Source organism: Pongo abelii, chromosome 7, assembly GCF_028885655.2.
Source record: "Pongo abelii isolate AG06213 chromosome 7, NHGRI_mPonAbe1-v2.0_pri, whole genome shotgun sequence".
Taxonomy (NCBI): domain Eukaryota; kingdom Metazoa; phylum Chordata; class Mammalia; order Primates; family Hominidae; genus Pongo; species Pongo abelii.
The window spans coordinates 160,986,875-161,010,831 of record NC_071992.2 but is presented as its reverse complement, the minus strand read 5'-3'; the positions used below and the strand labels follow the sequence as shown (position 1 = coordinate 161,010,831).

The 23,957-nt window shown below is 57.8% G+C and overlaps 1 protein-coding gene and 1 long non-coding RNA gene across 3 annotated transcripts; one reads left to right on the top strand and one right to left on the bottom strand.

Annotated features, from left to right (window-relative positions):
• Positions 1 to 21: 21 nt before the first annotated feature.
• On the bottom strand, positions 22 to 23,844 carry PPP1R16A (protein phosphatase 1 regulatory subunit 16A). Of its 2 annotated transcripts, XM_063726986.1 has the most exons (12): positions 23,710 to 23,844; positions 12,081 to 12,259; positions 4,723 to 5,716; positions 3,332 to 3,402; positions 3,111 to 3,256; positions 1,941 to 2,044; positions 1,749 to 1,873; positions 1,528 to 1,653; positions 1,379 to 1,454; positions 1,169 to 1,298; positions 846 to 1,011; positions 22 to 624 (listed from the first exon to the last, which is right to left on the bottom strand). In XM_063726986.1, the coding sequence occupies exons 3-12, from the start codon at positions 4,979 to 4,981 to the stop codon at positions 241 to 243; spliced, it is 1,587 nt and encodes a 528-aa protein (XP_063583056.1). In that variant the 5' UTR covers positions 4,982 to 5,716; positions 12,081 to 12,259; positions 23,710 to 23,844; the 3' UTR covers positions 22 to 240. The 2 variants fall into 2 exon arrangements, with proteins under 2 accessions (XP_063583056.1, XP_054375284.1); XM_054519309.2 differs by lacking the exons at positions 12,081 to 12,259; positions 23,710 to 23,844 and having other exon boundaries at positions 4,723 to 4,766; positions 4,883 to 5,008.
• On the top strand, positions 2,026 to 4,761 carry LOC134761978 (uncharacterized). Its single transcript, XR_010141365.1, has 3 exons — positions 2,026 to 2,736; positions 2,957 to 3,420; positions 4,013 to 4,761. It is a non-coding gene; the product is annotated as an uncharacterized LOC134761978 (long non-coding RNA).
• Positions 23,845 to 23,957: the final 113 nt, after the last annotated feature.

Here is a 23,957-nt window from a genome sequence, read left to right as displayed (position 1 = left end):
ACACACAACACACAATGAGGCTCCATGGCAAAACAGCCCTTTATCAAGAGTTGCAGGATAAAAATAATCTTTGCAGCCAGACATCCCTCCAGGCATGTCTTCTGACCTGAGAGGGGCCAGTGTCCTGTACAGTAGAAGCCGGGGTTTCCGTGCTGCACCCGCAGCACCAGGGCACGCACCACGGAGAGGCAGCCTTGGGCTGTGCCCGGGACAGGGCCCCCCACACGCTGAGCAACAGCCTCACATGAGCAGGCAGCACGGCCTCCTCTCCATGGGAGCCTCCACCGCCGGGGCTGTGAGCTTGAGCAGGGGTGGGTCCCCACCTGCCCTGAAGCCACAGTCAGGCTGGGGGGTCACCGTGTCACCAGGCAGGCCAGGCTCAGCTGTCTCAGGGCTCTCGGGCCCCTCAGGCAGGGGTCGCTGCAGCTTGGCAGCAGCTCGCTGGCGCTTCAGGTCAGCCAGGGTGTGGTGGGCCTTGTCGTGGACCAGGGCGTGGGGGGTGGTGCTGTCCAGGGGGCTCAGCTGGTAGGAGACACTCCGGTCTAGTCGCTTGGAGTACAGATGCCGCGCTGGGGAGCCCCCTACTCGGCCATTGTGCGGCCTGACCACTTCGGGGTTGTCCTCCTGCGGGCAGTGAAGGTTCCCAGAGCCATCAGGAGGCTCCTCCCCCCTCCCCGGCCTTGGGTTCAGGCTGTGTGGCCATGAAGGGACAGACGAGAGATGGGGCAGCTGGCCTCTGCAGGGCACCATTCCTAATACAGGCAGGAGGGGGTCCAAGCGGAGAGAGAACCAGGGCAGAGCCAGGCCCACCCCTGCGCTGGGCGGAGCAGGGACGGGGCGCTCACCTCCGGGGGCGGCGGCCTGAGCTCTGCGCCTGTCTGGCGGTCATCGTTGTCCTCGGGCGGCTCCGGGCTGGTGGGTGGTGGCTGTTGCCACACGATGGCCTCCTGGGCGTGCTGCTTGCGGTACAGGTCGGTGCGCTGGGTTAGGCTCACCCGCCTCACCACTTTCCTGGGGAGGAGAGAGAAGAGGGAGTGAGGGGAAGGGGAGTGCCGGGAGGACCCCGCCCGCCCCCTCGGACTCTGCCCCCAGTTCGGCTGGCACTCCGCCCGGGGCTGACGTCCGCGGGGCCAAGCCCGGGGCGGGGCCTGCTGGGGGCGGCGCTCACCCGCGGCTGCCGGCGCTGGAGGTGCGGCGGCGCAGCAAGCAGCGCTGGCGGCCCTGGGCGCGCAGGAGGGCGTCGTGCTTGTGCTTCAGCTCCAGCAGCTTGGCCCGCACCTCCTCGTCCCCGCACACATCTGAGAAGTGGGCGCGGGCGTCAGGGGCGCCCTCCCCGCCTGTCCTCTCCCCCAGGTGGAGGTGGGCCCCGCAAGCTCACCAAGGGGCGTCTCGTCCATCAGAGACTTTGCGTTCAGGTCGGCCCCGTGCGCCACGAGCAGCTCCACCAGGGGCACCTGTAGGCGGCAGGCCGGAGCTGCAGACTGCTGCGCTGGAAGCCCCCTCCCACCTGCTCCCGCCCGCACTCACCTGGCCCCAGTAGGCCGCGGCGTGCAGCGGCTCCCAGCCGTCTTGGTCCTTAGCGCTCAGGCTGGCTCTGTGTTCCAGCAGCAGGGCGGCCGCGTCGCTGAACCCGTTGGCGGCTGCGATGTGCAGCTGCAGGCAAGCGCCCGGCCTGAATTCGGCCCCATCCCCCACCTCCAAGTAGCAAGGCCCCCAGCCCCGTGTGCCCGTCACCCTCCAGCCCTCACCAGCGTGGCCCCGTGGTCCAGGGGGGCATGGAGGTCTGCCCCGGCCTGCAGCCGGCTCCGGATGTCATCCAGCATGCGCAGTTCTGGCACGGCCCGGGCGGCCTCGATGCTGTCCTGGGTGATGCCTGCGAGGCGGCAGGCTCAGAGGGAGCGCGACCGGCAGCCCTCCCACAGCCGCACCGCCGCACCTACCACGGTCGGCCATGGCAGTCTCCAGGCAGTCCAGCGTCTGGTCATCATCACACAGGTCATAGGGCATGTTCCCGTCGGTGTTGACCGCCAGGAGATTGGCGCCACTGCAGGGAAGACGGACGGGGTGCTGGGCACAAGGCCCTTCCCCGCTTGCCAGGCTCCTCACTTGGAGAAGTCCCCCCCAGGGCCCCTCAGCCCAGGGCTGCCCCTCAGGAAGCACCCTGTCCACCTGCTGCTGGGAGAGGCGGCCTTGAGGCCCATCGGCTGTCCTAGATCCTGTCATTAAGCCAGACAGGCCTCCTACAGTCTCTGTCCATCCAGGGCTCCAGGTTCCTGGCACCTCCAGGAGCAGCGGTGCCCCCATAAACATGCACTGGATGGGCCTGCCTGCTGGGGAGCAGGGACCCTGGGGACCCCAGGGAGCACAGGGTGGTGGGGGTGCAGGATCAGGCAGCCACACTGAGGGGCTGCTGAGCTGTGGGGAGCATGGTCCCAGGGAAGGAGAAGGGGAGCCCAGGACACAGAAAGGGGTGCCTGTGTGCAGTGGAGAAGCAGGCCTACCTGTGGACACCCCACATCCCCACCCACCCCGCAGAACCTGTGTGTGACGGGACCGCCATCCACACCCCACCCGGCCTCACAGGGGCCCTCGAAAATGACCGCAGCCCTGATCTCTCTCCCACTACAGATGCGCCTGGAGCGAACGGGAAGGAAGGGAGAAGGCTCGTGGACCCTGGTGAGGCCACCACCCTCCCTGCTCAGAGCTCCCCCTGCTCTACGTCCCTCTGTGTTAAAGGTAAAGGCCCTACCTGTGCTCAGGTACCCTCTCCTCCCAAGCCACCTGGCCTTCTCACTCCCCTTCCTTCCTTACCAGTTCTGCCCTCCTCACTGACCAAGACATTTCTCTGTGCACACCCTGGGGGGACCCAAGGCCTGCCCTCTCGGCAGGAGGATGAATGCTGGGGAGGCAGAGACCGCGCTGCCCTGGGCACATGCCCATTCCCCTGGGGCCCCAGGCCCTGCTCTCCATGCCAGGACACAGGCAGGGTCAGCAAAGGTGAAGGCGGGAACACAGGAGGCCAAGAGCCACAGACACTGCCCAAGAGGAGCCTCCTGAACAGCCATCTGAGAGGAAGCCTCTCCCTGCCATGGACGCCCAGCAGGCCCTACCTGGCGATGAGCAGCTCCACCAGGTGCAGGTGGCCGCAGGTGGCCGCAGCATGCAGAGGCGTCCAGCACTCACTGTCACAGGCATTGATGTTGGCCCCAGCCTCCAGGAGCTGCTGCACCATCTCTCGGAAATCATCGATGCAGCACTGCAAACCGTGCCACGTGAGCGGCCAGAGCACGGGGGCCAGCCCCCACCCCGCCCACACCCAGTGCGGGCTGACCTGGTGCAGGGCCGTCAGGCCGTCCTCATTGGCCAAGTCAGGGCTGACCCCACTCCCAAGGAACTGGCGGACTGCAAAAAGGTGGCAAGGTGAGGACAGGGTCCTACCCCTGGTCAGGTCCTGTCAACTGTGCTTCGGCCCAAGACCCAGGGAAGGACAAGGAAAACAGTGGTGCCAATGGCAGGAGGCACACCAGAGCCCAGGAGTGGGGGCAGAAGCACCAGGCATCTGTCTGGCCCAGGCCAGTCACACTCCCAGAAGCCCTCTCTGCCTCCACCCACCTGCAGGCCCTTCATGATGGTGCTCCAGCCCTCCGACCCCCAGAACAGGCTGTGCTCCTGTGTGAGAGCAGTGCTCCGAGAATCCCACACCTCCCTCCAGCCCAGGAAGGGCTCCCTGCCTGGAGGCTACTGCAGCTCCTTCAGCTCTTCCCTGACAACCGGCCAGCCCTGTGTTCATGAGTTCCCCTGGGTCCTCTGGGACCTGACCTGAGGCTCCCCACCACCAGAGCACATCCCTGCTCTCACTCCCCTTCCCATCAAAGATCCCAACTCGGGCCCAGCTCTCGCGAAGGTCACCAGGGTTCTCCCTGACGGTGCCTGGGGTGCAGCAGGAGGGCTCCCACCTTCCCACAGCTCCCTGTGGACCATGGCACCCTCCGCCTCTTCCCTCTGCCTCCAGGCCTCCCGGGAGGGCTCCTGTCCACATGGGAAGATGCAAGCCAGACACTGCCGGCTCCTCCTTACTCTCTGCTCCGGAGGGAGGCAGGAAGGAGTCTCAAGGGCCACCACAGTGCCTCTTCCCCCCAGACCCCAGAACACCAGAAGTGGAACCCACACAGCTGGGGCTGCAAGCGTGGGGCACAGGTGAGGAGAACAGAGTCAAAAGCAGAGCCTAGGGCAGGCACCAAGAGGGGGCCCACCTGCATAGGCTCTGTGCCTATCCGGGGCCTGGCTCTCTAACCCGCAGAGGTGGGTGGTCCCACCCTATTTCACGGAGGTGGAGACCAGGGCTCTCCTGAGCAGCCTAGCAAGCAGCAGCAATGACTACCGGCCACCCCTGCTCCCGTCGAGCCCCGCACTAGGTGTTTCTGCAGGCTCCTGGGGGTCCACTCATGGCCTCGGCTCACCTCACAGCAGGAGCCCTCTGCACGCAGCCCCCGCCTGAGGGACGGCTGTCCCGCAAGGGCTCACCTCAGGGCTGCCCACTGCTTGGGGCTTGCCTGATGAGGGGACCCTGGGCCACCCAGCCTGAAGAGACCAGGCAAGACCTAGGGGCTGGAGCCCAGGAGCTGTGGACAGGCCCAGCCCCCAGCCTTGGCATGAGACGGCACCCAGGTAGCAGGGAGTGGGCTCTCTGCTGGGAGCTGCTCTGGGCTCAGCCACACTCACCTTCTTCCAGGTCATTTCGGGCAGCAGCCTCCAGAAGGACAACACTGGGAGGGAAGAGGACCTGCTTCAGGGGCCCTTGGCTGGCTGCCTCCTTCCGGGGACGCTCCCCAGGACCCTTCTTGCCCTGGGCCTCCTTCTCAGCCTGGGCCCACATCTTCACCTGCTGGGCGCGCCGCTTCTGGGCATGCTTCAGCCGCTCCTGCGTGCTCATCCTGCCCACCATGGGCATCTCTGCCAGCAGCTCCAGGTGCTCGGCCATGGCGGCGGCTGCTTGCCCACAAGGCTGCTCGGGGCACCAGAGTGGGGAGCTTGGGGGCCAGGCTGGGCCTGAGGGGTGGGGCAGCTGGCTGGACTGGCACCCTCGGGGGCATCCCCTTCCCAAAACTCCGTGCCCTTGGCTGGGTCAGGAGGCCCCACACGATAACTAGGCCCAGGCAGCCCTGGGGGGCACGGGCTGGGGCAGGGAGGGCAGTGTGGGAGGGCACCCCAAACCTGCTCCCCAGGCCAGCCTCTAGCTGTCGACCAGCAGCGCCTCGCCTCCCTCTCGGGGTCAGGGTGCACAACCTATGGGAGGCAGCCCCGAGACCTGGCCGGCCTCAGTCCAGGGTCTGAAACTAATTACCCAGATAACAAGGTTCCAGCTTCCTGGCACCTCGCTGAGGGGGGAAGGGAGGGCAGGGCCAATCAGCAGTGAGAGCCCCTGTAAGCCCCTGGAGCCCTCTTTTCACCTTCTAGGCTCAGGAGCCTGGGTGGGGCCTGGGAGCAGCCATGACCCAGCCCCCCAACCCCTCCCAGCTGTGTGCCGAGGTCAGTGCATCAGTACTAATGAGGAGGTGCAGCCGCTGAGGCTGGGGGAGGGCAGGTGGTCAGAGTCCTGGAGTCCTGGCCCCAGGGCTCAGGGGTGAGGCTCTCTAGGCAGCCAGGGCACCAAGGGCACAGGCGGGCCGGCCGCAGTGTCTTCAGGAGCACCTCCCCTTCCGGCAGCTGCTCATACCTGAGAAGTGGGGAACGAGGAAGCACATCACGGCGGGCGTGAGGCAGGATGGCCCCGGGGAGCCCCTGCCCTGGGCCTCAGGTGAGACCAGGCTTCCAGCTGTCTCAGGTCCTGCCCTGTGTGAGGCCCACCCTCTGTCCACAGAGAGCACTGCAGGGCAACAGTCCTGGGGGTACAGGGAGCTACTCTGCCCCCATTCTGCCCCAGGTTCAGAGAGGAGCTGGGGAAAGGCATGTCAGGCTCCTCCCACCCACCCTTTCCAGAAAGGGCCACCCACCCCAGCGAGGTGTTCCCTGCTAGGCTGCTCCTCCAGGGCCAGGCACTGCCCACAGGCTGGGCAGGGTGAGGCCTCGTGGAACAGCCATGAGGGCTTTGCAGGCTACTGCCTTCCAAGGGCAGGCCCCGCCTCCTGGGCCTCGCCTCTCCTGCCTTCCAAGGGCAGGCCCCGCCTCCTGGGCCTCTGCCGGTCCTGACTGACACTGCAGCCTCTCACTGCCCAGTCTCTAGACCTCTTCCTTGATGGGCTCCCACAATGCCTCTGCCATCCTAGGCTGCAATAAAAGCCCCCACCTGGTGCCTGGCTTAAGGCCTATGGGGACAGACAGGCAGGCAGACAGCTTCAGCTGGGGCACAACCCTGCCTATGTACCCGCTATGGCCCTAGTCCTGCCCGACACACTAAGTGTGGTTGCCGGGCTGGCCACAGGCCTCACCTCAGAAGGCACTCCGTGCTTGGCCGGGCGCGGTGGCTCATGCCTGTAATCCGAGCACTTTGGGAGGCCGAGGCGGGTGGATCATGAGGTCAGGAGATTGAGACCATCCTGGCTAACAGGGTGAAACCCCATCTCTGCTAAAAATACAAAAAATTAGCTGGACGTGGTGGCGCGTGCCTATAGTCCCAGCTACTGGGGAGGCTGAGGCAGGAGAATGGCATGAACCCGGGAGGCAGAGCTTGCGATGAGCCAAGATCGCGCCACTGCACTCCAGCCTGGGCGACAGAGCGAGACTCCGAGAAAGAAAGAAAGGAAGAAAAGAAGAAAGAAAAGAAATAAGGCACTCCGTGCTCTGCAGAAAATGCCTGCCAGGAGTCCCATTCTCCACCCAGCCAGGCCTCATGGCCATCTACACACTGACCCAACTCTTCACTGCTGGACTTATACCCAGGTGTTTCATAGAATGCCCCCTTCTTTCAGCAAGGGAACTGTCCTGGACCAGGTCAAATTAAGCCAGTCAGGTCCTTCCTGCTCAGGGGCCCCCAATTTATCTGGGAGCCCCACTTTACAGGTTCAGCCTACTCTAGACATAGTCCCCCTCTGCAGGCCTGGCCTCAGAAGCTTCCTGAGGACACGGCCAGTAAGGCCAGTGGCCCCGACCTGGCTTTGTCTGCCAGGTAAAGAGCTTTTCCAGACAGTAACTCTCCCTCCGAGCAGCGTGCTCCCAAGCCTGGCCAGCTCTGTAGACCGCAGAGGCTACAGCAAGCACACACTGGCCAGACACCCTGCCCAGGCTCCCAAGTCCTCCCCTTGCCCTCTAGAGACACAGCATGGGTACCAGAGAGGCGGGACAGCCAGTCCTGCAGGCATGCTGCCAGCTCCGCATCCATGAGGACAGAGGAGGCAGACCACACCTGGCATGGCAGAGCCCTCCCTGCCAGCCACTCACAGCTCACACCCTCTTCCTGACAGGGCTGGCAAGATGAGATCCTCACTTCTCGGTCATTGGCATCTCTGCACCTGCCAGAGAACCCACCTGGGCAGTAGCTACTCACCCCCACCCCAACCCAAAGAGATCACAAGCCAAGAGCAAGGCAGGCTGCCCTTGCCCAGCCCCAGTCTCTCTCCAGCCACGGGAAGGAAAGATTAAGATTTAACCATCAGGGAGCAGTGGCTCATGCCAGCACTTTGGGAGGCCAAGGTAGTAAGATCACTTGAACCCAGGAGTTCAAGGCCAGCCTGGGCAACAGGGTAAGACCCCGTCTGTACAAAATAATTTTAAAATTAGCTGGTGGCGTGCGCCTGTGGTCCCAGCTCCTTGGGAGGCTGAGGTGGGAGGACCCCTTGAGCCTGGGAGGTAGAGGCTGCAGCGAGCCGAGATCACAGCCTGCACTCCAGCCTGGCAGACAGAGGGCGATCCTGTCTCAAAAAAAAAGGATTTAACAGACACCACCTACTGTCCCTAGCATTGTATAGAAGAAAAAATCGGCGGGGCACAGTGGCTCATACCTGTAATCCCAGCACTTTGGGAGGCCGAAGCAGGCAGGTCGTTTGAGCCCAGGAATTCGAGACCAGGTTGGGCAACACAGCGAGACCCCATCTCAATTTATATTATATTATTAAAAAATAATTAAAATAATGTAAGAGAAAAAAACAAATATTTAAAAAGGAAAAAAGATGTTCTGTTGCCCATGTCCTACAGAAGAGAAAGCCTGAGTGCAGCAGCCGCACTCCCAACGGGACACCTGTCTCGTTTGTCAGCTGCACTCCCAACGGGACACCTGTCTCGTTTGTCAGCTGCACTCCCGACGGGACGCCTGTCTCGTTTCTCATTCCGAGGCGCATCCGTGAAAATTTGTCAGAGAACAGCAGCTGGACGGTGGGAACCCCCCCAGTACCCCCTGGCTGCAGAGGGAGGCCCACAGGCGGGGAGGCTCTACCTCCCCCACCCCACCCAGCACAGCTCACAGGTCACTCGGCCCCCACCCTAGCAGGCCCACCTTCCTAGCTGGAAGCTGCCCCATGTCTCCACGGGACTCTGGGCAGGTTCCTGTCCTGCTCGAGGGCCCAACTGCCTCCTCTAAGAGAAAACGAGGTACCCACAGTGAGCCCAGGGCCCCCCAAGAGTGGGTGCTAGGGGGTGTCCCAGTGCCCACCTCCCCCCAGGCTGAGCCCTAAGCGTCCCACTCTGGCCTCGCTGCCCAGGAACCAACCTCAGAAGGAAGAGGCTGGCCGAAGGCCCACAGCAGTGGGCTGAGGGCTCCAGGAGGAAAGGCTGCCTCCCTCCTGCCTGAATCTTGGCTGCCCTAGCAGAACTTCTAGCAGAAGTTTGTCTCCTCCTCCCAGCCACAGGACAGACAAGGAACAGCCCACCAGAGCCGAGAAGACTTGCCCCTTGGCTGAGCCATGAGGGCCTGGTGGCCAGCTTGTAGTCCCACCAAATGGACACACCCAGGCTGAAGGGGCTGGGCAGGGCGGCTCCCTCTACTCCACAAACCTTCCCCCAAACCTCCTTGGAATGTCAAACAGATTCCCGGGTCGGTTCATTCCAGTTCTAAACAGATAACCCGGTGGGTTCATTCCAGTTCTCAAAGCCCAGGCCAGCTGCACATGAGTGTGGGACCCAGGTGGGAGAAGCCCCATGGAGGATACTGGGCACTGTCCCCAACCCCCACCCACCGTCCCCTCACAGCCTACATACCCCTGGGCCATGTGGCTTCAGGAAGGGAGGCCCAGCCCAAGCTCCCAGGAGCCCCCGTGAGGACAGCTCCAGGCCTGAGGGCCTCAGCACCCTCTCTACTCCCATCACTACCTCAGGTGCCTGCCATCACCCCATCTTCCACATGGGGAGACCATGGCCACGCCTAAACCCAGAGCTGCCCTGGTCACTACTTCACCACAGTGCCCACCTCCCAGTGTCCATGGTACGACGAGAGCCCAGAGCCTGAGGGGCGGTGTCACTCTATTCACCCAGAGATAGAGACAAGGGACAGGAAGAGGCTGCATGCCATTCAGAGAAAGAAAAGGGAGGAAAGGGGCAGGGGAAGGAAGAGTCTCAGAGAAATGGTGAGGAGGGTGCGAAAAGAGGATGGGAACTTGCTTCTACAGGTAGGGCGGAAGACCGGGGACCTGCTGTAGGCTCCCCCATTCACAAGGATGTGTGTACGGTGCACCTCAGTAAGGTGCACCTCCAAACTTGAAAAGTGCACCTAGGCGCAGTGGCTCACGCCTGTAATCCCAGCACTCTGGGAGGCCAAGGCGGGCAGATCACGAGGTCAGGAGATCGAGACCATCCTTGCTAACAAGGTAAAACCCCGTCTCTACTAAAAATACAAAAAATTAGCTGGGTGTGGTGGTGGGCGCCTGTAGTCCCAGCTACTTGGGAGGCTGAGGCAGGAGAATTGCTTGAATCCAGGAGGCGGAGCTTGCACTGAGCTGAGATCGCACCACTGCACCCCAGCCTGGGTGACAGAGACTCCATCTCAAAAAAAAAAAAAAAGTACACCTTTTGACAGCCCCATTTCTAGGACCCCATCCTACTAAAACCCCCAGAGCAGGTCAGCTAGAGGGACTGACAGTGCTGGGGAGGCAGAGAGAAGTAAGCCTGCCTGCCCTCTGGCCGCACATCGCAGGGTGAAAGCCCAAGCGCCACAGTGCAGTGGGCGGCATCTGCACAGTCAGCACGGGAGCCCCGGCAGTGATGGGCCGGCCCAGCGCCCCCACACCGCCGGCCCAGCGCCCCCATACCGCCGGCCCAGTGCCCCCACACCGCCTGCCCTACGGCTGGTTCTGGGGGCCGGCCCAGTGCCCCCACACTGCCTGCCCTCCGGCTGGTTCTGGGGGCTTTAATAGCCCAGTTATGCTTAGGCTTGGTGGAGTTGGTTCCTGTAACTTATAACTAAAAGACTTCGTTGTTTTGTTGTTGATTTTTTATGTTTTTTAAGAGACAGGTTCTCACTCTGTTGCCCAGGCTGGGGTGCAGTGGTGCAATCACGGCTCACTGCAGCCTCGACCTCCCAAGGTCAAGCAGTCCTCCCGCCTTGGCCTCCCACGTAGCTGGGACCACAGGTGGACACCACCACACCTGGCTGATTTTTTTTTTGAAACAGAGTCTCGCTCCATCGCCCAGGCTGGAGTGCAGTGGTGCAATCGCCGCTCACTGCAAGCCCCGCCTCCCAGGTTCATGCCATTCTCCTGCCTCAGCCTCCCGAGTAGCTGGAACTACAGGCGCCTGCCACTTCACCCAGCTAATTTTTTGTATTTTTAGTAGAGACACGGTTTCACCGTGTTAGCCAGGATGGTCTCGATCTCCTGACGTGATCCGCCCACGTCGGCCTCCCAAAGTGCTGGGATTACAGGTGTAAGCCAGCATGCCAGGCCTACACCCAGCTAATTTTTAAATTTGTTTTGTAGAGACAGTGTTTCCCTATGTTGCCCAGGCTGGTGTCTGGAATTCCTGGTCTTAAGCAATCCTTATGCCTTGGCCTCCCAAAGTGCTGGGATTATAGGTATGAGCCACCGCACCCGACCAGATTTGATTTTATTTGTAGCAATATCTATGAGATACAGAGCAAAAAATGGGAAAATCCCTAGATGCCCATCATTCTGGGAAAATAACTGTGTAGCCGTTCTGTAGAATAACATCTACACATGCACATCTGTTAACAAGCTGAGGTGGGTCTCCCCGTCCATGGGAGAATGGCTATGGTGTCTTGCCCGTGGATGCAGAGGCTGCCAGAGCCTGGCTAAAGGTGTTACATACACACAGACTGGTTTGTTTGATTCTGTTTTGTTTGTTTCTGAGGCAGGGTCTTGCTCTGTCCCCAGGCTGGAGTGTAGTGCTGCAGTCACAGCTCACTGCAGCCTCAACTTCCTGGGGTCCAGCAATCCTCCCACCTCAGCCTCCCCAGTAGCTGGGACTACAGGTGCACGCCACCACACCCGGCTAATTTGTTATTGTCTTTTTTGTGTGTGGAGTTGGGGTCTCCCTATGTTGCCCAGACTGGTCTCAAACTCCTAGGCTGACGCGATCCTCCTGCCTCAGCCTCCCAAAGTGTTGTGATCACAGGCATGCGTCACCATGCCTGGCCATACTTATTCATATGGGCAGAGAGGCTGTCTGGGGGTCAGTGGCTGCAGTGCTGGACTCTCAGGAGGACTGCTGACCTTCTGAAGGTGCAGGCTCTGGAGACATGCCTTACCTCAGCTGTAACCAACCCCAGTGCTGGATGTCCCACCAGAGTGACTGTTCACTATTCACATGCAACGCTGGATGGGAGGCTTCTCCAGCCAGACTGCTGGTCTCTCCCCAGCCCTTGGCTTGGCAGACAGAAGGTCACTTTCTTTATTTTTTTTTTTTGAGACAGGGTCTCGCTCTGTCACCCAGGCTGGAGTGCAGTGGCACGATCTTGGCTCACTGCAACCTCCACCTCCCAGGTTCAAGCGATTCTCCTGCCTAAGTCTCCCAAGTAGCTGGGATTACAGGCGCCCACCACCACACGGGCTAATTTTTGTATTTTTAGTAGATACGAAGTTTCACCATGTTGGCCAGGCTGGTCTGGAACTCCTGACCTCAGGTGATCTGCCTGCCTTGGCCTCCCAAAGTGCTGGGATTACAGGCATGAGCCATCGCGCCCGGCCCCAGCAGCTCACCTTTGAAGACTCCACCGTTCATGTGCCTGATGGCACCTTCTCGACCCCTGCCACCAACCCACAGCGGTGTCCACACGTGGACTCTGTGTCCCGGCCAGTGTCTTCCACTAGACGACAGGCTTGCTGAGAGCACAATCTGCAGGCCCCTCTTCTATGACTCCTCACCTGTGTGCCAGCACCTGGAAGAGGGGCCTTCATGAGTCTTTGTGAAGGACCGAGGGAGCCAGGCAGATGCTGGCAAGGCAGGCACAGCTCAGTGCGGCTAAGGAGGAGACAAGCTCAGGCCAAGGCTCCCCATGGCCCGTGACCCGCGGCTCATATGGTCCACTCGGAAAAGAAGCCAAATGTCCAGAGACCTCCCGAAACATGACAAGGACAGCACCAGCCATAAAGCAGGTTGGTGGCTGCTGGAGAGGTTCCATTTGCACTTGTCTGGCTGTGCCCTGGGGAGGGACAGTGGGAGCAGGCCCTGCCCTGAAGCAGGCTACATCTGGGGACTGGAGCCGACTTGCAGGATGCACATCAGCACGTCACACCATGTCTACTGCGGTCAGCACGGAAGGCATGGGGGTGTCCAGGGCAGAAGAGGCTCTGGAGGGGCCTCTGCAGCCACATGAAGCTCTGGGAGGGAGGCCCCAGCAGTAAGTTTCCTACACACAAGGCATCCCTGGGGCCTGCAGACTGCTCCAAGGAAGCAGCAGTTTAGGGGAAGTGGTGGCTGGACGAGTGAGTGGTGATGGGGACAGGAGGGAGGGTCTGAGTGTCCTCCAGGGCCCAGTGTGCAGCTCACCCGCTCCCAGACCAACCCCCCTCCCAGTCCAACCCCCCTCCCAGTCCAACCCCCTCCCAGAACAACCCCATCCCAGTCCAACCCCCCTCCCAGTCCAACCCCCCTCCCAGACCAACCCCCCTCCCAGTCCAACCCCCCTCAGACCAACCCCCCTCCCAGTCCAACCCCCCTCAGACCAACCCCCCTCCCAGACCAACCCCCCTCCCAGTCCAACCCCCCTCCCAGTCCAACCCCCTCTCAGAACAACCCCTATCCCAGTCCAACCCCCCTCCCAGTCCAACCCCCCTCCCAGTCCAACCCCCCTCAGACCAACCCCCCTCCCAGTCCAACCCCCTTCCCAGTCCAACCCCCCTCCCAGACCAACCCCCCTCCCAGACCAACCCCCCTCCCAGTCCAACCCTAAGAAGTTCATCCCAAAGCACCTGCGTCGGCATGAAATACTGCAACCTCCGGCTCCTGGGTTCAAATGATTCTCCTGCCTCAGCCTCCTGAGTAGCTGCGATTATAGGTGTGTGCCACAACACCCGGCTAATATTTGTATTTTTAGTAGAGGGCGGGTTTCACCATGTTGGCAAGGCTGGTCTTGAACTCCTGACCTCAAGTGATCCACCTGCCTCAGCCTCCCAAAGTGCTGGGATTACAGGGGTGAGCCACTGCACCAGGCCAGAAGCGGGCTTCTGATCCAGGCTCTCTCCACCCTCCATCCTGAAACCCTCCCCTGGGGCTCTGTCCCCAGCGACACCATGTCCTCCCTACTGAGGGCCCTCCTTCCCCAACCCCTGTGCTCCTGGCTGAGGCCTGGAGTCCCCCTCCCCTCCTCTCCCTGAGCATCCCAGCTGGAGCACACATCATCAGGCAACAACCACGCAGCACCGGCCCTCACTGTGGCTTCACCCCCGCCCATTGCTGCCTGAATTCCTGGTCTAATGTTCTCGTGGACAAACCTTTGCGGACTGCCTATCCCCTCCGAGCCTTGACCTCTTCTCTACACCAGTGTCCTTATCTTCTGGCCAACTGTGCTCCATCACCACCAGTAACGGCAGTCCATGCCTGTCACCTCCATTCAATACCCCACTCTCTGCCCATCACCTCGTCTCTGCCTGGCTCGCTACTCCAACCCTCCAGTGCCTCCCTCGCTGCCATGCCCTCACCTTGCCCCATGCCCTCACCTTGCCCCATGCCCTCACCTTGCCCCATGCCCTCCTGCTCCCACAGCCCCAGTGACTCTGAACATAGCAGAGCCACTCCCTCAAGGGCTCTGATGCTTGCAGAAATCTGCTTCCCTTGCCTTTTCTCTCCTGCCCTCCCAGACAAAGCAAATTCCCTGGAAAGACAGAGGCTGTCAGGGGAGGATGTCCACTCCTACTTAGAACTGAACAACAGAATAGCACCCAAAAGCCTCAATGCCTCGGAATAAGCCTAACAAAAGATGTACACAGAAAACCACAACCATATCTTTATGGGAAGATACGGGAGGAGACATCACGTTATATGTCGCAAAACCCAGAACTGAAAAGATGTCATTTCTCCCCAAATTCATCCACGATTTGACGTAGTCCCAATCAAAATCCCAACAGTGTGAGACTCACAAGCTAATTCTCCACATATGGGAACACAAAAGGCCAAGAACAGTAGGGAGAAACCTAAAAGAGAACAAATTTGAAGTACTTACACTATTAGATGTCAAGACTTACTATGTACAGTTTCGTAAGTAAGACCTAAGTTACTGGCTTAGGCATAGAGAAATAAACCAGTGGAATACAGTCGAGTCCAGAAAATTGCCAGATGAGGCAGCTCACACCTGCAATCCCAGCAATTTGGGAGGCCGAGGCAGGAGGATCACTTGAGCCCAGGGGTTCAAGGCCAGCCTAGGCAAAACAGGGAGACCCTCATCTCTACAAAAAATTTAAAAAATTAGCCAGGCGTGGTGGTGCGCCCCTGTAGTTCCAGCTACTCAGGAGGCTGAGGTGGGAAGATCACTTGAGCCTGGGAGGTGGAGGTTGCAGTGAGCCAAAATCAACACTGCACTCCAGCCTCGGCGACAGAGCAAGACTCTGTCTCAAAAAAAAAAAAAAAAAAAAAAGAAATAAACCTACACATGTGTAGACATGCAATTTGCGACACTGCTGGGAGTGGAAAAGCCTTCAATAAATGGTGCCGAGGCCAGGCGCAGTGACTCACACCTGTAATCCCAGCACTTTGGGAGGCTGAGGGGGAAGGATTGCTTGAGATCAGGAGTTCAAGACCAACAGGGTGAAACCCCGTCTCTACTAGAAATACAAAAAATTAGCCGGTTGTGGTGCCACACACCTGTAGTCCCAGCTACTCTGAAGGCTGAGGTAGGAGAATCGCTTGAACCTGGGAGGTGGAGGTCGCAGTGAGCCGAGATCGCACCACTGCACTGCAGACTGGGTGACAGAAAATAAAAATAAATAAAGAAAGAAAGAAATAAAGAAGATAAAAGAATCTTGATCTCCACCCCAGGTGAAATGCAAATCTAACATAAAGGTGAAATAATAGCACTTCTACAGAGTGGTGACACCAAAAGCAAAAGCACAGTCTATAAAACGAAAAATGGAAAAACTGGACCTTGACAAGATTAAAAACGTTTGCCTTGCTAAAAACCCTGTGAGGAGGGTGAAAAGACAGCTACTGAGTGAGTAAATATCCACAGACCACACACAGAACAAAGGACTGCTGTCAAGAACACACGAGTCTCAAAAAATCAGCAGTGAAAATGAAACGATCCAATTAGAAAATGGGCAGAGGATGCGAAGACACACCTCACTGAAGAGGATCCACAGATGGCAAATGCGTCCATGACAAGATGCTCAACATCACCCACCATTCGGAAAATGCACATTAGGGCCACAGCGAGATACCGCTGCCCACCAATCCAAATGGCAAGGATGTGAGGACAAAGGAATCTCACAGGAGCTGATGAAAACCCGTGAAGTAAAACAGCCACCACTCTGGAGAGCAGTGTGGAAGTTTCTTAAACCAAAACAGCTCAACATGCAACTCCCAAACCACCCAGCAGCTGCGCTCACAGGCCTTTATCCCAGAGAAATGAAAATTTAAGTCAGGCGTGGTGGCTCACACCTGTAACGCAGCACTTTCGGAGGCTGGGGCAGGCGGGATCACGTGAGGTCGAATTCAAGACCAGCCTGGCCAACATGGCAAAACCCCATCTGTACTAAAAATACAAAAATTAGCCGGGTGTGGTGGCGCGAGATCACACCACTGCACTCCAACGTGGCAACAGTGTGTGAGGCTCTGTCTCAAAAAAAAAAAAAAAAAATTAAGTCACACAAAAAACTACATAAATGTTCATGGCAACTTTATTCATAATAGCAAAAAACTGGGGGAAAAAACAAATGTCCTGTAACAGGTGAATGGTTAAAAACATGGTGGTCCATCCATCCATACCATGGAAGGTTCCTCCAGTCAAAGGAACACACTAGTAGTGCACACAACTGGATGGACCTCAGGACATCACGCTGACCTCAACGCCCACACCCTACAGCACTCCATTTATGGAACATTCTTGTAATTATGAAACCATACAGATGGAGAACATACCAGTGGCTCTCAGGGGCTAAGGCTGGGAAAGGGAGGTGGCTGTGGCTGTAAGAGGGCAGCTCAAGAGGTCCCTATGGCGGCTGTGCTGCATCTTGACCATGGGCTCACACAAACCCTACAGTGACAGATGCGCAGAACTAAACCACACACACACAGGTGGACACATGGAAAGCTGTGAAATCTGAATAAGGTCAATGGAGCACATTGATGTCAACATCCCCTTGAGCTGCTGTACTCCATTGACAGGTGCAATGTTACCACATGAGTATCCGGGAAGTCTGCAAGGGATCTCTGAGCCATCTCTTTTCTTTTTTTATTTATTTTTCTTTATCTATTGTTTTTTTTTTCGAGACGGAGTGTTGCTCTGTCACCCGGGCTGCAGTGCAGTGGCGCGATCTCGGCTCACTGCAAGCTCTGCCTCCTGGGTTCATGCCATTCTCCTGCCTCAGCCTCCCGGGTAGCTGGGATTACAGGTGCGTGCCACCACGCCTGGCTAATTTTTTGTATTTTTAGTAGAGATACGGTTTCACCATGTTGGCCAGGCTATTCTTGAACTCCTGACCTCAAGTGATCCACCCACCTTGGCCTCCCAAAGTGCTAGAATTACAGGCATGAGCCACTGCGCCTGGCCCTTTTTTTTTTTCTAGATTCTATTCTTTTTTACTGGTTCTTTTGTCAATCCTTGAGCCTGTCCCACATGTCCTCCTCACTATGGCTTCCTAAGGAGCCTCCTCTCTGGTCCCACCTCTCGGGGCTGACTCCTGCTCACACTCTGGTCTCAGCCTCCTTTCTGGCCCCTGGCATGAGATTCTTCATTCTGCCTCGGCCTCCCGAAGTGCTGGGATGACAGGCGTGAGCCACGCGCCCGGCCTCTCTCCCAGTGATCTCAGTGCTCCTCAGACTCCCCCTGCATAATACTTAGCAGCAGAACTATATGAAATTGAAACTATTCCATATTTTTGATCTACAAACACAAATCATTATTTACCTCAGTAACAGCTGCCTGGCTAAAGCCCTGTGAGGGAGGGAAGACCCCGTGATTTGGACATTTGCACACATCACGCTTCCAGCCCGGGACAGGGGATATGTGTGGACCACACCAGGGACTGGCCCGCTAACCATGAGCTCTCACGCAATGTCTGTCAGGGGCTGGAGAATCAGGGAAGCCTCTCCCCAGAAATCAGGGGAAGCGTTGCATCTCCCTCTCCAATTTCCTTTCCCCTTGCCGCCTGGCTCCAAAATCAATCGAATAAACTAACTCACAGCAAGGTGTCAAAGGCCCAGACGCCTAAATGAAAGAAGCTGGCAGCCTGAGGCATCTGCATTTGAAAAGAGACTCAATGAGGACTGAAGATAAAAGCCAGCCCTAGACCAAAAGAAAGGGAAGACAGGGCAGGGAAGGCTTCCAGTAGCCCCTGCAGATCACACCTTTCTGGAAGCCAGGGCCACAAGCACCCTTCCCTATGAACTGCCTCGTTCAGCTTCATAGCTCTAATGGGCCATAACCCCCACGGAGTAGATGTGGCAACTAAGGCCTGTCAAGTACAATGGTGAGGAAACCAAAATAACAAAAGTGAGCTTCCGAGGGGTCAGCGCTGTAACCCAGGATTTGCTCTGACTCGGTATTCACTTCCTTACAGAGACACAGACCTTTCGGTCTAGGTGGGGCTGTGGGAAGGGGACCTGCGGACAGGTGTGCCAGTGGCACAGGACCTGGGAGTGTGGAAGGAGGCAACACTGGGACCATGAGGGTCCCCAGCCTTAGGACAACAGAGGTGTGGGGTCTAGACAACCAACCTAGGGTGCAGGTGCCACAGTAAGCCACTGAGATGCCTGTGAGCCTGGGACAGGAGCTGGAAAGGCATTTCCAAGAAAGAGAGCTCACAGTCAGCCAGCACATTCCTAGGAGTTGGAAGGAAAGATGGTGGGAGCTGTCAGAGCAGAGAGATGAGCAGGGGAAGGTGGCCAAGGAAAAAGAAAACAGGGAAGGGCTGGGCATGGTGGCTCATGCCTATAATCCCAACATTTGGGAGGCCAAAGCAGGAGGATTGCTTGAACCCAGGAGTTTGAGGCTGCAGTGATCTCTAATCGCACCACTGCTCTCCAGCCTGGGCAACAGAGCAAGACTCTGTCTCAAAAAAAAAGAGGCCGGGCGCAGTGGCTCATGCCTGTAATCCCAGCACTTTGGGAGGCCGAGGCGGGTGGATCACCTGAGGTCAAGAGTTTGAGACCAGCCTGACCAACAGGGTAAAACCCCATTTCTACTAAAAATACAAAAGCCGGTCGTGGCGGCGTGCACCTGTAATCTCAGCTACTCAGGAAGCTGAGGCACGAGAATCACTTGAATCCAGGAGGCAGAGGTTGCAGTGAGCCAAGATGCTGCCACTGCACTCCAGCCTGGGCGACAGAGCAAGACTTCGTCTCAAAAATGAATGAATAAATAAAAATAAATAAAGAAAACAGAAGGACACAACACATAGGATGACAAAGTTCAAAAAATTCACGTGATGAAGGAGACTGATGATGCATGAAACAGGAGGAAAGCCTTTGAACTTGAAGCCGGCCAAGAACATCATTTGTAGGAGGCAGGAATTGGGACACTGGACCCATAGATGAGGAAACCTACTTTACACACACTGCCTGGCTCTGTAGATAGAAAGACTGACATGTGAACTGTGGTTACAGAACAGAATGTAACTCTGTCAGCCACACAACGTAAAAATGAAGGCATATCCTACTTCTGGGTACATACGCAAAAGAAATGAAAATTGGGCCGGGCACGGTGGCTCACACCTGTAATTCCAGCACTTTGGGAGTTGAGGGAGGCGGATCACCTGAGGTCAGGAGTTCAAGACCAGCCTGGCCAAAATGGCAAAACCCCGTCTCTACTAAAAATACAAAAAAATAGGCCGGGCACGGTGGCTCACGCCTGTAATCCCAGCACTTTGGGAGGTTGAGGAGGGTGGATCATGAGGTCAGGAGCTCAAGACTATCCTGGCCAACATGGTAAAACCCGTCTCTACTAAAATTACAAAAATCAGCTGGGCGTGGTGGCGGGCGCCTGTAGTCCCAGCTACTCGGGAGGCTGAGGCAGGAGAATCGCTTGAACCCAGGAGGCAGAGGTTGCAGTGAGCCGAGATTACTGCACTGTAGCCTGGCGATAGAGTGAGACTGTCCCAGAAAAAAAAAAAAAAAAAAGCCGGGCATGCTGGCATGTGCCTGTAGTCCCAGCTACTCAGGAGGTTGAGGCAGGGAAAACTGCTTGAACCCAGGAGGTGGAGGTTGCAGTGAGCCGAGATTGTGCCACTGCACTCCAGCCTGGGCGACAGAGCAAGACTCCATCTCAAAAATAAGTAAATAAAAATAAAATAAAAAATAAGAAAACTATAAACTGGCCAGGAGCGGTGGCTCATGCCTATAATCCCAGCACTTTGGGAGGCAGAGGCAGGCGGACCACTTCAGGTCAGGAGTTTGAGACCAGCCTGGCCAACATGGAGAAACCCCGTCTCTACTAAAAATACAAAAATTAGCTGGGTGTGGTGGTACATGCCTACAGTCCCAGCTGCTTGGGAGGCTGAGGCAGGAGAATTGCTTGAACCCGGGAGGCCGAGGCTGCAATAAGCCGAGATGACACCACTGCACTTGGCGAGACTCCATCTCCAAAAAAAAAAAAAAAAAGAAGCAGCAGCAGCAGCAGCAGCTGGGCACAGTGGCTCACACCAGTAATCCCAGCATTTTGGGTGGCCAAGGCAGGCGGATCATGAGGTCAGGAGTTCCAGACCAGCCTGGCCAGCATGGTGAAACCCTGTCTCTACTAAAAATACAAAAAATTAGCAGGGCATGGTGGCAGGAGCCTGTAGTCCCAGCTACTCAGAAAGCTGAGGCAGGAGAATTGCTTGAACCTGGCAGGTGGAGGTTGCAGTGAGCCGAGATCATGCCGCTGCACTCCAGCCTGGACAACAGAGCAAGACTCTGTCTCAAAAAAACAAAAAAAAAAAAAAAGAAAGAAAGAAAAAGGGAATCAACTACGGATACACATAACCACTTGAATCTCCAAAACATTGTCGTCTGGCAAAATAAATCAGACACAAAAGTATTCATTCCATATGATTCCATTGATGTGAAATTATTTTATTTTTTGAGACGGAGTTTCGCTCTTTTTGCCCAGGCTAGAGTGCAATAGTGCGATCTCGGCTCACCGCAACCTCCGCCTCCCACATCCAAGGGATTCTGCTACCTCAGCCTCCCGAGTAGCTGGAATTACAGGCATGCGCCACCACGCCCGGCTAACCTTTTGTATTTTTAGTAGAGACAGGGTTTCTCCATGGTGGTCAGGCTAGTCTCGAACTCCCAACCTCAGGTGATCCACCCGCCTCAGCCTCCCAAAGTGCTGGGATTACAGGCGTGAGCCCCCATGCCCAGCTGATGTGAAATTCTTAAAAAGGGACGCCAAACCTACAGTAATAGAAAGCAGATCACTATTGCCTGGGCTGGGTGTGAGGAAGGGCTTACCACAGAGGAGCACGAGAGAACTTTTGGGGGCAACGGAAATGTTTTATATTTGGATTATGATGGTGTTTACAAAACCCATCAAACAAGCCGGGCGCGGTGGTCACGCCCGTAATCCCAGCACTTTGGGAGGCCAAGGCGGGTGGATCACGAGGTCAGGAGATCGAGACCATCCTGGCTAACACGGTGAAACCCCGTCTCTACTAAAAAAATACAAAAAATTAGCCGGGCGTGGTGGTGGGCACCTGTAGTCCCAGCTACTTGGGAGGCTGAGGCAGGAGAATCACTTGAATTCGGGAGACGGAGGTTGCAGTGAGCTGAGATCGCACCACTGCACTGCAGCCTGGCGACACAGCAAGACTCTGTCTCAAAAAAAAAAAAAAAAAAGATATAAAAATTAGCTGGCATGGTAGCATGTTCCTGTAATCCCAGCTACTGGGGAGGCTGAGGCAGGAGAATCATTTGAACGCGGGAAGCAGAGGTTGCAGTGAGTGGAGATCGTGCCACCGCACTCCAGTCTGGGCGACAGAGTGAGACTCCCTCTCAAACAAACAAAAAAACAGAAAGCCACATGGTCAGCAAAGCCTAAAATGTTTACTACCTAGCCCTTCCCAGTAAAAGCTGGCCAACCCCTGGTCTAGCACATTTATTTGGTGCTACCAGCTTCATCATCACCCCCACCTTCGTCAGCTGCTCATTCTGTCTGGAAAGTTCTTCCACCGGATCTTAGGACAGCATGCTCCTTCTTGGGACTCGGATCACATCTTAAGTGTGACCTCCTCAGAGATCTTCTGTGGTTACCTTGTCATTCTCTTATCTCATCACCTTGTTTTAATTCTTGACATGCCAGTTACTGTTTGTTTCCCTGCTGCATCCTAAGAACTTGGCCAGTTCCTGACTCATAGGAAGCACTCAGTAAGTGCAGTGGGCTGAACAGGTGAACAGCTACTGAGCCTCTGGCACAGGGGTCCCAGCACAGGATGTGACATGGAAGGCTCCGAGCTCCTGGCTGAGCAAGTCTGATGAAAAGGCCTCACTTAGGTGTGCGTGCACCAGTGCCAGGAGAGCCTCGGCATGAAAGAAGGGCCTGGAACTGCCACCCAGTTCTCATTTTGGCCAATGGGTAGATGTGGCACAAGTGCTACGGTTAGGACACGCTCGGGGAAGAGCAAGGGTGGAGCTGGGGGTGCTGGTACAGTCTGTGGGGTCACCTGAGACTGAGGTTCCTAAGCTGCATGCAGTGGAGAGCTGTATCAATCGGCTGTTCATTCAGACCAGAGGTTCAAGAATCCCTAGAACACAGACCCCAAAGTACAGTCATACAGGAGGAGCCCCCCTGCTAGGTGCCAGCCCAGGCAACCCTCGGGGCAAAGTGGAGTCCAGGTGCATCCCAAGCAGGTGAGGGATGAGGCCAGGACAGGCCAATCAAGAGACACGAGGGATGGCCCCAGCCAACAGGGAGGAAATCCAGCTTGAGCACCAGGAGGGGCCAGGACCCCCTAAAGCCTCCCCTATCCCAACCCGAGCCCGGGGGACTTGGGGCAGGGGCAGGCAGCTGGCCCTGTAGAGCTCTGAGCGTCCACCACAGTGACAAGCATGGAGCCAGCATGTGTGCAAGTCCACCAGGCAGCCCCCAGCCCCTCAGGCAACCCAGCCACACGCCGCCGGAGCTCCTCTCGGCTAGTCGTGGCTCTGGGTCCCTGAATCAGGTAACGCAGCCAGAGGCCTCTTCAGGAGGCCCAGGGTACTGCAGGCAAGACCCTTCTCCCAGAGAAACCCCAATACGTCCAGGAAGCAACTGCGGCGCCAAGACGCCCAGGAGGGCTCACTGTTGGGCTAGACACGCTTTGAAAAAGGCAGCGGTACCCCCGCCTCCACCTCCACCCCCAGGTAGGAATCCAGGAAGAAAAGGAAGGCACAGAGGTTTGGGGAGGGCTAACTTTGCTCTATCTCCCCTAAGCCTAGAATGACTCCGTACATGGCTCCCCTCTCTGCACCCATGGAAATTAATCCCACCGCGCCCGGGGCCTCCGCTCTGGTACAGACAGGGGCCCACACCAGTCCTGGACACTCCCTCCCAGGCGGGGTGCTTGCTTAGTAATTCTTGCCCTGATCCCAATTCCTGAGGGGTGGTCCGGACGCCCCGCACTACAAGTGAGGTCATTTGAATCCCCGAAAGTTGAAGGAACTTGCCCCAGAGAGACTCCACTTTCTCCTTCAGCCTAGCTCCAAGGCCCACATAAAGCTTAAGCTTGGGTAAGTCCCTTCTCTGCGGCCTTGATTTCCTCATCTGAAAATGAAGATAATTCCGGAGCTGTCTGCCTGACCGACGGGCTGCGGGGAATCCACACACCTTCGCCTTGGAACAAAATGCGAAGCGCCCACCGGCAGCCTTCGGCTCCCTGCCTTTCCTGACCCTTGGCACCTGCTGCCCTGGGCCTCAGCCAGCAACGCCCAAGGCGGCCCGACGGGACCTGTGCCCTGGGCGCCCGCGTGCCGGCAGCCGCGTCTCCCGAGGGCCCCTCCCCGGCCTCCTCCCTCGCCAGCCTCCTCTCTCCCCTCGGTCTCCTCCTCCTCTCGCCCTTCCCGGCCTCTTCCCTCCCCTCTGCCTCATCCTTCCCCGGTCCGGTCTCCTCTCTCGGTGTCGACCCAGTGCCCCTCCTTCCCGGGCCCGCCGCTGCTGTCCCTGGCCGGGGCCCCTCTCCCTCGCTCCGCTCCCGCCGCATGACCCGGGAGTCCGCGCCTCACCTCGCGCCCCGCGCCGACCGCCGCGCAAGTGAGTCCGCTGGCTTCCGCGGGTCAGTGGGCCCCGCGCTCCCTGAGGCGCTGCGGGGGCGGGCCCCGCGCCCGGCCCTCGCCATGGCAACGCTACACTTCCGGTCCGCGCTACCCACAGCCGGAAGCCGCGGTGCCCCGTGGGAGCAGGGGGCGGAGCCTGAGGGAGGGACGATCGGGGGCGGGGCCTGGGGAGGGACGGTCGGGGGTGGGGGCCAAGG